We start from the raw sequence: 13,771 nt of genomic DNA, 5'->3' as shown, positions 1-13,771 counted from the left end.
AAAATCCCACAGCAAGCACTTTTTCCACTGCCGCACTCACACGGTGCTGAAACAAAGGCCTGGTGACTTTGCAGCGCTGGGTAGGGTACTGCCCTGGAAATGCGTTTGCCCATTGTAGTCCTCTCTGTTTGCTTAGAAGGAATTCAGAAGGGATTTGCTTTCTCTTGTTTCATGAGCCCCACGCTTTCACACTGACCGAAGTGGATACGCACCAGCTGGCCGCGTCCATCACCGCCGCCGGGAGGGAGAATTCCTGATTATACTTAGATCCCGCAGACCCCGCTCTGTCATTAGTGGAGAAGCTCTGCTCGCACACCACTGTCCGAAATGCAGCTGGCCGGCAGCTCCGCACGCCTTGCCTGAAGGAGCCGGATGCCTTCTGGATCAAACATGAACGACCTGCTGAAGGTGCCCCTGGTGCACGTCCTCGCCCTGGCAGCCCTCAGCTTAGCCGAGACTCTCCCGAAAGGTTTGCCTGGAGGGGCTTTTGCCCTGCTCCGCTCCTGCCTTTTGCCAAAGGAGGTTTTGCAAAGGGGGAGGCGTCTCTGGTAATGGTGGGGTGGATGGTGTGGTTGCGTTCCTAAAAAGAGCAAAAATGTGCTGCTTCTGGTGGTTACTTGACTGCTTTTAGAAGGATAGCAGTGATAATAAGCTCATATTTGTGTCTGAGATTGAAGTTTCTTTGTCTAGGAAGAGCATGTAGCCCTGTTGTAATGGGCAGGGGAAACCTTTGGGTTCAGCCGGGTGGGATGGACATTTGTCATGTCAAAGGAAGCTTGCAGGTTTTAATGGCTGCTAGCACCCGCTGCTGCAGAGCCCAAGGTTTGTGGTGTTCTGCACGCCTGTGTATGCTTATAAATATATAAAATGCAAAGAAGAAGTAAATAGCTCTAATGTCTTTACAGAACGTGTGTATATAAATACAAATATATGTGGTTTCTATTGCATATAACATAAAAGTTATTATACCTTCTTCCTGTCTTGTGGGCACACACGCACATGGTCACACGCACACATACCTTCAGGCAACACCAGAACTGAAAACAATCTGTTTAGAAAAGTCTTTGAGGTTCAAGGTGCAACAGTGGTCTTCTGGACATGGCGTCTGGTAACCGTGGGCAAAAGGTTTCACTGCATGGTGATTGTCAGGAGCCATTCAAAGCGTACCAGAAACTTTGCAGCTTCAGGAAAACAAACAAAAAACCTCATATCTCAAGGAGGATGCCAGTAGTCACTGGTTAGGCCAATGTCTCTGCTCTTGCAGGGCTGTGCTCTTACAATTGTGAGTCAGGTTGGCCTCAAGATGGAAAAAACAAAAAGGTCTCTTTATGAAAACCTTTTGAAATAAAAATGTTAATTTTTTCCTAAGGCACTAAACCTTGGTCTTTTTGAAAGCTGTGGTAAGACGGGATTGGAGAGGCAAGAAAAGCAAAAAGGAAGGGGATTGATGTTTTCCCTGGTGGCACAGTGCAGTGAAGAGATACGCATCCTTTCCTAAATCATCGCGGGTGGCTGAATTGCCTTTTTCCCTGAGAGAGGCTGAAACATGACTATGGCCCAGCGGTGCCCTATGGAGGTTTTGCAGCAATAGCTGGAAACACGATTGAGCCGTTTTTGACCAGACGAACTGCAGTATCTCCAGGCATCTGCAACGCTGCAGGGGAGACTGGCTCTGTTTTCTGCTTTGTTTTGTTTTGAAAGTGTGAATCCAAAACCAAAGCCAAGCAATTTAGGAGTTTTTGGTGAGCTGGGGATAGAAGGGGATTTGGCTTTGTCATGGGACCCATGGCCGGCCTTGGGTCATTGTGCTATCTCGAGAAACTGCAGCTGACATCCAGAAAAATGGCACCTGTGTGGCTTTACAGATATATAAGTTAATTGATTTTCAAAGCTATTTAAAGCCACACGGCTACCTGGAAAATGTCAGAGAGCCCCAATGAATGCACATGGAAAGGTCTGGGGCTGTTTCTCTATGCTGATAGATATGTCTGTACACTGTTTGTTTTTTTTTTTCCCATGCTAAAATATGGTGATGTTGGCATCAAAATATATCTTGAATATAAAACATGTCATCATAAGTTTTCATTGCTTTCTCGAGAAAACACAGACTGACACCAACACCTGAGATTTCTGGACGCCTTTTAGAAGGAGGCACCATCTCAGCCATTTTGGGGCTCTTTCGCCACCTCACGACAAAATGGCGGCGCTCTCCACCGCTCGCTGTCCCCTGCAGACTCCGGCCTTGTGCCCTCTTCCCCCTCACCCCGGCTACAGGAGCACTGCCTTCACCTCCCTGCTGGCCCAGCACTCGGTGTTAATATTGGAAAGGTAAAAAAGAGCATATGAGAAAGTGACACATTGCTGCTGTTGTCACGATTGCTCTTCGGGGATGTAGAATTTGGGGACGCAGCTGTGAAAAAAAAAAGTTCCCTTTCTGCTTTTACCATAGGTAAAGTTCTGTCAGTTGGGACAGTATTTTCTGTGAGTATGGGGCTTAATTCTGCCCTAAGACCTGCGTGCTGGCTTTCAGGAGGTGCCAGATCAGATCCCATGTAGGCAATATTGATAATTCTGTCATACATTGAACTAAGGAGATACCATGAAAGTACTTAAATGCTGCTACTGAGTTTGTTTAATATGTAAAACTGACAGCCCTTGTTTGCCCAAAGAATAAAATATTGTCATTATACATACTGGCTCTTGGTACAAATCTAACTTTATTCTTCATGAGAATGGCCATGCTTATTGTGACAATACAGTTATAAGACTGGTTGCTTTGAATTTTGGTTACTGTAAAAATTTACATTTCTCAGGGTTAAAAAAGCATCCTTCCAGAGATCAAGGCATGCAGACAACAGAAATAAAAAAATACTATATAAAATTAGCTTGTAAAACTCTATTTCAGCCAGGCTTAATGTGATCAAAGCCCAATAAACTCTGTCTTGAAATAACACTGTCCCCTTTGAAGTAGACAGCATAGCCATGAGTGGAAGTTATTCTCCTAAGAAAATCTTCAGTAACAGGGAAATTTCTGCTTTATGAAAATCTTCCATTTAGTTTCACTGGTGTGGGATTCATCTGGGGTGCAATATGGATGATTACTTCTGTCTAGTGTGACCCAAAATGACACAATAAATTGAAGCCTGATACAATTTGGAGCAGTGATCTTAAACAAGGAATCTGACACTTTATGTTTTAAATAATGTTTAGTTAATACAATCTTTAGTGCTATACTAGCTGTACTTTTAAGATCTTTTTATATATAATAAGTATAGTCATTACCAATTATGAAATCTGAAATCATCTAATCTAGAAATATTGTTGAGGCAGATTCGTTCAATTGACATTTCAAAAATGCTTGGACTTTTACATAAACTTGATAGTGGAAGCCGATCCTTTCTTTCTCTAGCTTCATTCCAGCTGAACTCCAATGACATTCTGATTTTTACTCCCATGTAAATTGAAAAAGCATTAATGTAAAGACTTTCTATTATTCTCAGTCACTTAAATTGGAGTGTCTTGTAATTTTGCCTTTTTTTTTTTAAGAGGGAGGGGTGAAATTGGTGTAGTTTTTGCCTGAATTTAAATCTTATTGCACTGACGAGGGTCAGCAGGTACAGTGTGGGCAGGATTGTTCTCTGAAAAGACACACAGTGTGACCGATACTGCTACAGTCAGCGAGGAACAGGAAGATTCTTGCATCCGCTGTACATTTTCAAGTTGGTGTTTCAGGAACATGGTATGAAACTCGTTCATCTCAGCACAGCTGTCAATGAAATCCAGTCCAACAAGTATTGGATGTGTGTTCCTCACAGCCATAGACTGCAAGTCATTCAAGTGTCTTTGGAGGCAATGGCTGCAATGCATACCATGCGCAGGGGAAGCCATTTGCTAGAGGTATCCTTTGATCCCTTCCAGCCGTGCTTCAAGTCTTTTACCAGGGTGACAGAAAATGTTTCTAAAGATATATAAAAATAATGTACAACCACAGGTCTGTGATAATAAGCATCAGACACAGCTATTAGGCTTCTAACCCTGGTGCTACTTGGTTAGAAAAGTTGAGAAAAAGAGAATGTGTGCGAGTCATGACACAAATCTGGAAGACCTGAAGGGCCTTTATGAGCCTGGCCTTGAAAAATATAGTGCCATAAAACTTCTTTTTTTTTTTAAGAGAAATAGTTGAGTGGAACAAATCCCATATTAATGACAGAGAGGTCCAAATCTCTTGCATTACACATTAATAAGGAGGCACTGTGCCCACTCCAGGAGCAGGTCAGCTTGGCTTCAATTTGTGTGCTGCTCCTTGCACTTCCAGCCCACGCAATGCCACCCCGCAGCAGGGGGACGGCCGCACCTCTGTCCGGGCACTATGCCACCCGGTTCCATGCACCTTAGGGGAGAGGAGGGTAGAAGCGAGCTTGCTGGAGCCGCCCCGTGCTTGGGCCGCTCCGTTTTGCACCCTGTCGGGAGACCACGAGGGAAAATGCAAAACCTGTAGCAAACAACAGAAGGCTGCAGCTACGAATGCGGAGGGACCTGTGTTACAGCAGGTAACTTCTGCGCTGGGGAAGAAGCCATGGAGTGGCCCTGCAGGGACACGGCTGCCTCCACCAAAGAGGTCTGGCAGGCCTCGTGCCTCTCTCTGGAAGGCAACAGGAGCTTTTCTCATTTTCTCTTCCTTCGCACAGCTCCCTTGATCAGCACTCCTCTGGAAACTGTGGATGCGCTGGTAGAGGACGTCGCCAAGTTTGTGTGCGTAGTGGAGTCGTACCCTGAGCCGGAGATTACATGGACGCGCAACAGCATTCCCATCAGGTAGGGAGCAGCCCCAGCCCTCTCCAGCATCTCCTGCCAAAACCATCAGTGCTTTCCTTCATGATAAAGGAGATATCTGGAAACATCCAAATGGGTCTGCGGCAGGGAATAAGGTTGAGAGGTTGTAATTATATGGGAATCTGTGTTCCTTAGGGAGTGATAGGAGCACCTGGGGAGTGCTCTTGCAGATTCACACACTTGAGCTTGGAGACAGCTGGTTTCTGCTGCAAGCAGTGCAAGGAGTGCTCTCCAGCTTCAGACAATGCGATCTGCTCCCTTCCTCAGTATGTGCATATACAAAAGAGGAAAATGAGGTATAATATTTAAAAGGAGCAATGCCAGACTTCTTGTCTGAATATCTGGAATGTGCTTGGAAACTTTGCATGGAAGAGGTCATATCAAGCCATTCTTCCTTGCTTCTAGTTCTGGATCTGAACATAGGCAACTGGCTTCTTTTTGTTATGCACTGTCAGACATTAACGACCAGGGATCAAGATGCCACCGAAGAAGGCAAACTTGGAAATGTCTTACGGAAGTTGCTACCATTGCTTTATCTGTTGCTGTCAACAGGTTCCTGCAAAGCAAACTGTACCTGATCTTCCAACTCTGAAATCACATTACACCTGCCATATGGCTTCACATCAGTTTATCATTCTAGATCGCTGTTAGTGACTCCCTCTGTAAGGAAAAATTACAGAACAATCTCTGTGTAACACAGTTAAGGCCCGTTCTCCACAAGAGATGTCTATGTTAGGCAGATGGTCACCTGAAGCACAGTTCCTGCCATTGGGGTCCAGCCTCCAAAGAGCCTTTGAAACATTGCCTTGGCAGACTCCAAATAAGTCAGCAGGAGAAGGAGGTCTTACTGCTGTGAAGACTATTTTAAAATAGGAGAAAAGCAGAACGCTACACATATGCATGCTGGCCTTCAGAAATCTTTTTTTCATTGCCTGCAACAGGATGTCAGCAAAACTCCAGTCCTAATCCTCTGACCCCAGCTTTGTTGCAGGATGGAGGTCTGAATTTCCATGGATGTTATTTCCAAGTCAGGTCACCTTTCTCCTAATTCCTTTCTGATCAGTGACACCATGCCTGAAAAACAAAGCTGGGAGAGGAAGCCATTCATGTAGCACCATGGAGATTACATGCCTTTCTCTCCCCATGGTCTTTAAAATTTCACTCTTTCTATGATCTAAGATCATATGAAAACCAGATCATTTCTCACCCCAATCCCCACTTCCAGAAGCCCAACACACCCCTCTAAAAGTCATCCCACTCCCTCTGAGAGACAGTGCCTTTTTTACAACATTAACCAAAGCGGAAATTACTGATCAGAAAAGCTCTGCTGGTGAGGCTGGAGAGCTCAGGTGCTTCATTCCTTTACCGTGACTTCTGGAGTAACTTTAATAGCAGCAACAATTTCACCTTCCCAAAGCTGTGTTGGGATTAATAGTTAGTGTGTCTGGATACAAAACCTCAGACCAACATGGAAATAGAAAGGCTGAAAATATTTCTGTTACTTTCCAAGAATGCGGATGAAAGTATATGCACAATGGAAAAGGATCAGATCAGTGGACTTTTTTTTCTGAAAAAAACATATATTTATGAGCCTCTGTGTGTGTATGTATCAAACTTCAAAGGGGCTAGCAATAAATATCACTTATTTTAGTCACAGTTTTCTTCTCTTGCCAAGGTCCCAGCATCCTGAACAGACAGCTAAGCTAACCTTCAAAACAAAACAGTATGTAAACATTCATCTTTAATGGGAATAGTTCCAGGACAGAGGCACTAATCTTCTGGAAGCACCTTTCCTTTTGGTGTCAAAACATGTGCAGGTAGACTGGCAGGTGCCCTGTGCCAAGTGAAATTGTTGCCTGCCCCGTCTCCCAGGACAGGGCTGCATGGAGTGAGCCTTCCTCAGGAAGAGGAGGGAATGGAGCCTGCACGTCTTTTACATGATGGATGAGTTCATTGTAATATTGCTTCCCAGGGTGAAAAAGAGGAGAGACATACAAGACTGAAAGGCGAAAAGCTGCTGAAAGGAAATATGTGCCTGAAACACTGTATATGTCACAGTCTGATTACTCAGTGACTGCTCTATGATTTTTAACAGTAAAAGACAAAACAGGACGTTCTTAGGTGTCAGGTATTTGTGATAGCTTGGAAGACAATCCTCAGGTGAAATCCCTTTTGCTACTGTTCATCAGAATCAAAGGCCAATTGCATGAAAGTGCTTCCAAAAAGTATCAATGAAGGTGTGAAAATCAAACATGGAAGAATTTATGAAATGTTATGAAAATCTTGTCCCACTGAAGTTTAGCTACTATGCTTTTCCAGTTTTGCAATGAAAATCAATGTCTGCTTTCTAACTACCTTTCTTTCGTTCTCTCTTGCTCTTGCAAATGTACACACACACACATCCCCCATGCTCACATACGGAGTTGGTCTTTCCTCCACAGACATTGTTATAATATCACGTACTTTTGTGCTCCAGCTTCAGGACTTTTCTTGACTTCTCTGAAGTCTCCAGGTTAAAGCCTGCTGTTATTAAACTATAGTTATCTTTGCATCCTCTAATCTTTAGATGGCTTCTTTTCTTCAGAATATTTCTTTCTTTGTTTGGGTGTTGTTTTTTTTTTTCTCCCCCAAAAACAGACAAAACCACTCCTGGATGCAGACATAACAATACTTGTTTTTGGTTTGAGTCTTACAAAATATTAGCTGTTTAGTTAATTTTTTTTTTGTTTTTAATTTGAAGATGGTTTCTTAAAAAAACTTTAGCTAGTTCCAGTTCCTGTATAGACAGTCCTTCTCTTGGACTGAGTGATTATGCCTAAACCAGGACACAGCTGGGTAAGATTACTTGTGCTTATGCCTGTCCTTAGCCATACAGAAACCCAACCATGATAACTACTTACTTTACCAATACCTGACTGGAGGAAGAATTGCCACCATGCTGCATGGTCCAAATCTTAAGGCCCAACTCCACATTTTCAGTGCCTTCCCTTCTCTTTACAGGTTGAAAATAAAAAAATAAAAAGTATTGCCATTTGTAGTGCTGTCAGCAGTCTGCAGATACAAATGCAGTTCCCCGGCTGTCCCCCTGCCCCTGACAATCTGTGCTGTGCCCTGCAGGCTGTTCGACACCCGGTACAGCATACAGAGGGATGGGCAGCTCCTGACCATTTTGAGTGTGGAGGACAGCGATGATGGGGTGTACTGCTGCACGGCAGATAACGGGGTTGGAGCGGCTGCGCAGAGCTGTGGGGCTCTCCAAGTGAAAATGCGTAAGTAGGAAAGTAATTTCTTTCTGACACCATGCGAGCATGTAATTGGGAGCCTGAGCAGACCCCCAGGCATGTGCCCTGGTGGTCTATGTTCAGGACAGACCGATGTTCCTATGGGGCTGGGTGCAGTCCCTTGAAAAAGAGACATGGCATATTGGATCATACGTTAACTAAAAGCAGTTGTGAATATTCACTTTGAATAACACACACTTATGCTAGGATCAGAGAAACTGTTTGCATAGCAGAGGATAAAGAATGACGCTTTGAAGAACACCCTTTGTACAAAACTTTGTAAAAGCAGCATGATTTGATAGATTAGACCTCAGTAGCAGTACTGCAGAAATCCCCTGTGAATTTTAAACATAGCATTTCCTTAATCAGATTTATGGCTGAGGATGGCAGAAGCAAGTAAATGCTGTTCAGATGTTCTTAATAGCAGCCTTGAAAGGTCTGGAGCACTGCGGTGTAAATCTCATCACACCACGTGGAAGGCAGAGGACTGGTTCTTGCAAAGGACTACTTACGTGCTGAGCTCGGTGAAGCTGAACTCACATGGCTGCAGTTATTTACACAAACAATTAAAAGGACAGCTGAGATATATCCTGGCTAAAGGATTTGTTTGCTCTAATGAGCACGACCCTCCAGGGCCGGTAATTTGGGGGCTCTCCAGCACCCCAGTTGCCTGTGGGTGGGGGCCAGGAGGTGATACTCTCTGAAGGTCATTTTTCTGCTGGTATCGTGCAAAGGAGGCAAAACTCCAGATCTCCCAAAACACTGAGATGAAGATCTTTTTTACTCTCAGCTTAAAGTAAGCTAAGCCATGTTTTTCTTTGAGTAAAATGAATTTAAATTTTTCCCATGTTAAGTTTAAGGGAGTTTGATTGTTTTTTTCTTTAAGGATCCTTTCTCCTTTTTACTAGTATAGCTCTAAATCCTGCAATTAGGGACATTAGTTGAGTTTACATGCCCTTCTTGTTGAGCTAGAGACAAGCCTGGGTTAAAACTATTTCCAAACCAATTCACTCCAGATCTGAGCTTTCACACAAGACACTGTTTATGCAGTGAAGAATGTAAAAACCTGGAATGCAAACTGCCTTCAATATTGGAAATACTCTTATCTGGATTTGGATTTTAGCCCAGGCCCTAATTCAAATGCCTGTCAAACTCTACTCCTGAAAACAAATAACCCGTGCGAGTTAGCTGCTTTTGTGTCCATAAACTTAACTCTGAATGCCGTGCTTAAGAGGTTTTTTCTTTCAAAGGCAGCTCGTGACCTATTAAGACCACTTTATCTTTCAGCAACTTACAGAAAAAGCAGCAGAGATTTTGTTGTAATTTCTGAATTTGTCCTGTTCTAGTATCTGTTATCTTCAGTTCAACTTTAATATTTGTCTTTTAAAATTTTAGGACCCAAAATAACCCGACCGCCTATAAATGTTGAAATAATAGAAGGGTTAAAGGCTGTCCTTCCATGCACTACAATGGGGAATCCCAAACCTTCTGTTTCATGGGTCAAAGGAGAAACAGTTGTAAAGGTGAGTAGAGAACGAAATTTAAGTAATGCTAACTATTTGCTAAGGTATTGTGTTAAAATATTAGCAACGATTACAGCATTTTATAAATTCTAGTTGCTAGGAAGCAAGCATTTGGAAAATCCAGAGATCATCTTGTAAATATCTGCATCTGCAGTAATTCAGCCTATGAACCAAACATTGTCTGTATCGATATTTTATATGACATACATATTTATTACTACTAAGTGTGGCAAGTGCTGCTGAATGCACTTGTAGGTGTGCTCAAAAATAAGACCTACTGAACCACTGAGCTAAGATTCAGGGCTCTTTGGAAGCTATAATTCACTGATCTGCAAAAAGACGGATGTGTGAGTGTGTCATTAAAATGCTGAGCAGGAAGAGCTGGCCCCAAATCCTTCAGCTGTAGGACAATGCAAATAATTTTCATGTGTGTATGCCAAATCTTTGCAAGTGGGTATTTGGTGTTGCTTGTGTGCAGCCTGCATGTAAAGCCCTCACCTTGATCCCTCCTTCATCTGGCAGGAGAATGCTCGCATTGCTGTCCTTGATTCAGGGAATTTAAGGATCCACAACGTTCAGAGAGAAGATGCAGGACAGTATCGATGTGTAGCCAAGAACAGCCTTGGCACAGCCTATTCGAAACCCGCAACGGTGGTAGTGGAAGGTGAGTAACCCTTGCACCAGGCTCCAGCTCCACATGCCAGCTCCTCATGCATACCTGGTTAACTTGAATTAACTTGAAGTGTCACATTGATGTTGACAAAAACATCTCAGGGGGTAATGTGAGAGGCAGAAAAAGGGAAGGAAAGGGAGAAGGAAAGGGAGAATGAAAGGGAGAAGGAGAGGGGAGGAAGTTTATCCACATCTGCTCCCATTGCTGGCTGATGGTGAAAGGGACTATCTGTTGAGGGTCCTTGTTCCACAGCTGCTGTGGCTTTAGTAGGGTATTTGTCTGAGTAAGGACTCCCAAATATGTTTTTCCTTCTGACTCATGGTTTCCAAGATGCCAGCTTGTTTCTTCTTTGAAAAGTCCCATCAGACCTGTGGGTTATACACTATGGCTTGTGGAGATGGACAAATAGAAAGCTGATGGCCCTGGAAACTCGCTGCAAAGAGCCTGATCAGAGAGAGCTGCAGCTGCAAACAGTGAAGCATTTTGCACCATTATGCATATGTCCCTCTCCTTTTTCTCTGATTTTCTATCTGAATTGGTTAGTTCTTTAGGTAAACAGAGCTTTTCTTTTTGAGGACTTTAACATTTTCTGTCTGCTAAACCAAACAAAGGGTTGCTTTTTTAGTTTCTGGTCTTTATGTGCTCAGTGTCGATCTCTTATTTACAGAAGGTGTTTTCTTTGTGGTATAAATGACCACCAGTTTCAGACTGCTGAGACCCATGGACTGCAGAGGAACCCAAATCACAGTGGGAGGAGGGATGACTGACTCAGTAGATGAACTGATTTTAATTCCTTATTCAGAATGACTGTACTGTAGAAAGTGGAAAGGGTCTCCACCTACCTAGTAAGCTTCAAAAGCTTGTTGTAGGTTATGTTTGGCCTGTGACTGTTAGAGGTTACTTAGGGTGCAATTCCATTTCTAAGATGACCTTTGACTTTCTTCTGGGAGTAGGATCAGGTGTATTAGATACAACTACAAATTACTGTAGGTCTGCTGTTTACGTAAAAAATGCACTCATTTTTCAGGTTTTTTTTTAAATATTTAAATGTACAGACTTCAAGTATGTTAAAAATTCCGTAAATAGCTTGAAAACAGGAAGGCAGCTATTCCTAATCTAGATTCAGAGCTGTACTTCTCCTGAGCAAAAAAAATGGGGCAAATTGAAGATACTTGGATCTGACTATGAACGGCTTGGGTCCTGATTTTTAGTTTGGCCCTGTTATTGTGACGGCCAAAGACTTGTCAAGAATTAACTGTGAATGGCAAACACTTGATGCCATGCATATAACCCCCACCTCCATGCTGACAGGCCTGAGGCACTGGGATTTTATTGCTCCGGATCTACTAGAACCAGTTAGGGAATCTAAAAGGGGGCTGGAACTGCACCAAAATTCAGTTTCCTAAGGTTGATACCTTGTTTTGTTCTTGTCTCCAGAATTATACAGCCACCTGTTTATTCAAGAATTGGCAAAATAATCTACAATTATCCTACTCACAAAGGACAGCCTGTATGTGCTCTTTTTAAAGTGATGAAGATTAGTTCTTAATTAATCAATGGGATCTCAGTGCTCCCACACAAACTATCCCTTCATGTTGCATGCATGTGTTGGGTGAAGAAAGCAATGCTGTTGTCCAGGCTCACCTTGGTTTCTATGATAGGGCACCCATACAATATATCTTGTTTCAGGCTGCCACTCAAACTAGACTGAGGCACGTTTGTTTTACTTTTTTGGCTTCCAAAAGGTAATAATCCTGACTGCAGCTTGCTATGTATACAGATCCCTTCCCCTCTCAGTATTTTAGGTTAATTTTCATGGATATTTAGCATACATACATATGCACACAGCTGTGTATGCACGCAGGTATGTGCACAGGCGTACATCCCCCTCACGCACTTTTATTTTTAGTATCCTTTCCCTGCTGCCTCTCCTACCCGCTTAGTATCAGCATTTTAAAATAACTCCAAGTAAATAATAATCTAAAATCACTCAATGCAGGAAAATCACACTTCAGTCAGTCTTCTTTAGCCATTCACTATATTCAGGAAACCTGTGAAAATATGCTGTTTGTTGCTTCTCTGTAATAACACTACAATATTTTTTCTTGGTGCTACCATTCACTGGAGTTACCATCCTGCTTAGAGTGTGGCTTAATATTAAAATAAAATCACTAAGCATGGCTGGTTAACTATGAATATTTAATCCCAAAGCAAATGCTCATTCAAAGAGCAGTGCAAATATTTATGCTTAGCTAAATCTAGATCAGGTGGGTTCTGATTTCTGAAAGAGGTTTCTAATTTTCTCTTGTGAGCTTCCATTTTAACAGGTTCAGCGTTAGTCCTGCAACTAGTTTCAGGCATTGTTCAAAGTGCAGAGTTGTCTAACTTCTTGAAAGATTGACCCTCTTCCCCCTGCACATGGCCAGGCTTCTTAATGCATGTATGGTCAGGCACGTGCTTAAATGACTTGCTGAAGCTGGCCTCAGAAACTACAGGAAGTCTCAAATACGTAAAATTATCTATGCTGGATCCACTCACTCAAACTGATGATAATCTTGGCCCAAGTATTTACACCACTGAGGTGCCTTACAGTCCTACTTCTTGTCTGGTTTCAGCAGTTCAGGGTGAAACAGTTTGAAAAATGCTGCTATTTTGATTTTCCAAATATTTTTTCTCCATTCCTTGTTGGCTTTCCTCAACATTTATAATACTGACCTCTATTTATTACTTTTAAAGCACAGCTTTAATATTTTTAAAGCTTTATTATTTTTAAAGCAAAGTCAAAATAATTTGAGCAACGATTTTACATGAATATTCAGGTGCAGTTCCTCTCAGGAAAAAGAAAGCAGTGGAGGCCTTTCTTAGTGGAACTGATTTTTCGGTTGTTCCTGATTTTTGTCAGTGAATGGGGGGAAGGAGATAGGGATCCTGTGGGTGCTGGCCCCAGCATGGACTGCTCCCTTGCGAGCGCAGCCTGCTTCCTCTTCCAGGACACGTTTCAGGCACCAGAGTTCAGGTGAAGTCTAATCAGTTAATGAGCTTTACTGTCTAGAACTGGGTCAGGATTTTAATTAAAAGAATTGAAAAAGGCTTGTCCTTTTTGACTGTATTTTTCCCCAAGTTCGGGGCGAACTCACATGAATTTGGACACGTGATGGTGAAACAGATTCTCTCCTTAAAAGGCATAATCCATTAGGGGTGGAAACATGATCATAATGGACCTGACTGCTGGATCTGTGGGAAGAGCTGGGATCTTCACTGCGAGCTGTGCTGAGCCCATGGGCGGCACTGCCCTCACCAAAAGACTGCCTGGGGTGCCTGGAGGGTGTCAGGAGGAGAAGCAGAGCATGAGCATCCCCTTGATTTGATACCAGGGAGTGGGCACAGGAGGTGAGGAACTGGGAAGTGACACAAGAGGCAAGCATTGGCCAAGAGAGCCAGGTGAACCACCATGCAAGGTA

General features: G+C 43.0%; 1 protein-coding gene across 1 annotated transcript in view; it reads left to right on the top strand.

Moving 5' to 3' along the window:
* Window positions 1–390: 390 nt before the first annotated feature.
* LOC104622876 (muscle, skeletal receptor tyrosine protein kinase-like) overlaps window positions 391–13,771 on the top strand; it is a 39,042-nt gene continuing 25,661 nt past the window's right edge. Inside the window, exons 1-5 of the mRNA XM_010289790.1 lie at window positions 391–469; window positions 4,689–4,815; window positions 7,951–8,102; window positions 9,510–9,637; window positions 10,160–10,301. Coding sequence (XP_010288092.1) covers window positions 391–469; window positions 4,689–4,815; window positions 7,951–8,102; window positions 9,510–9,637; window positions 10,160–10,301 — 628 coding nt within the window. The remainder of the gene's footprint in view (window positions 470–4,688; window positions 4,816–7,950; window positions 8,103–9,509; window positions 9,638–10,159; window positions 10,302–13,771) is intronic.

The sequence above is a fragment of the Phaethon lepturus genome, unplaced genomic scaffold (assembly GCF_000687285.1).
Source record: "Phaethon lepturus isolate BGI_N335 unplaced genomic scaffold, ASM68728v1 scaffold48316, whole genome shotgun sequence".
In the NCBI taxonomy this organism is placed as follows: Eukaryota; Metazoa; Chordata; class Aves; order Phaethontiformes; family Phaethontidae; genus Phaethon; species Phaethon lepturus.
The sequence above is the reverse complement of the archived record's forward strand: the minus strand, read 5'-3'. Positions and strand labels throughout refer to the sequence as shown.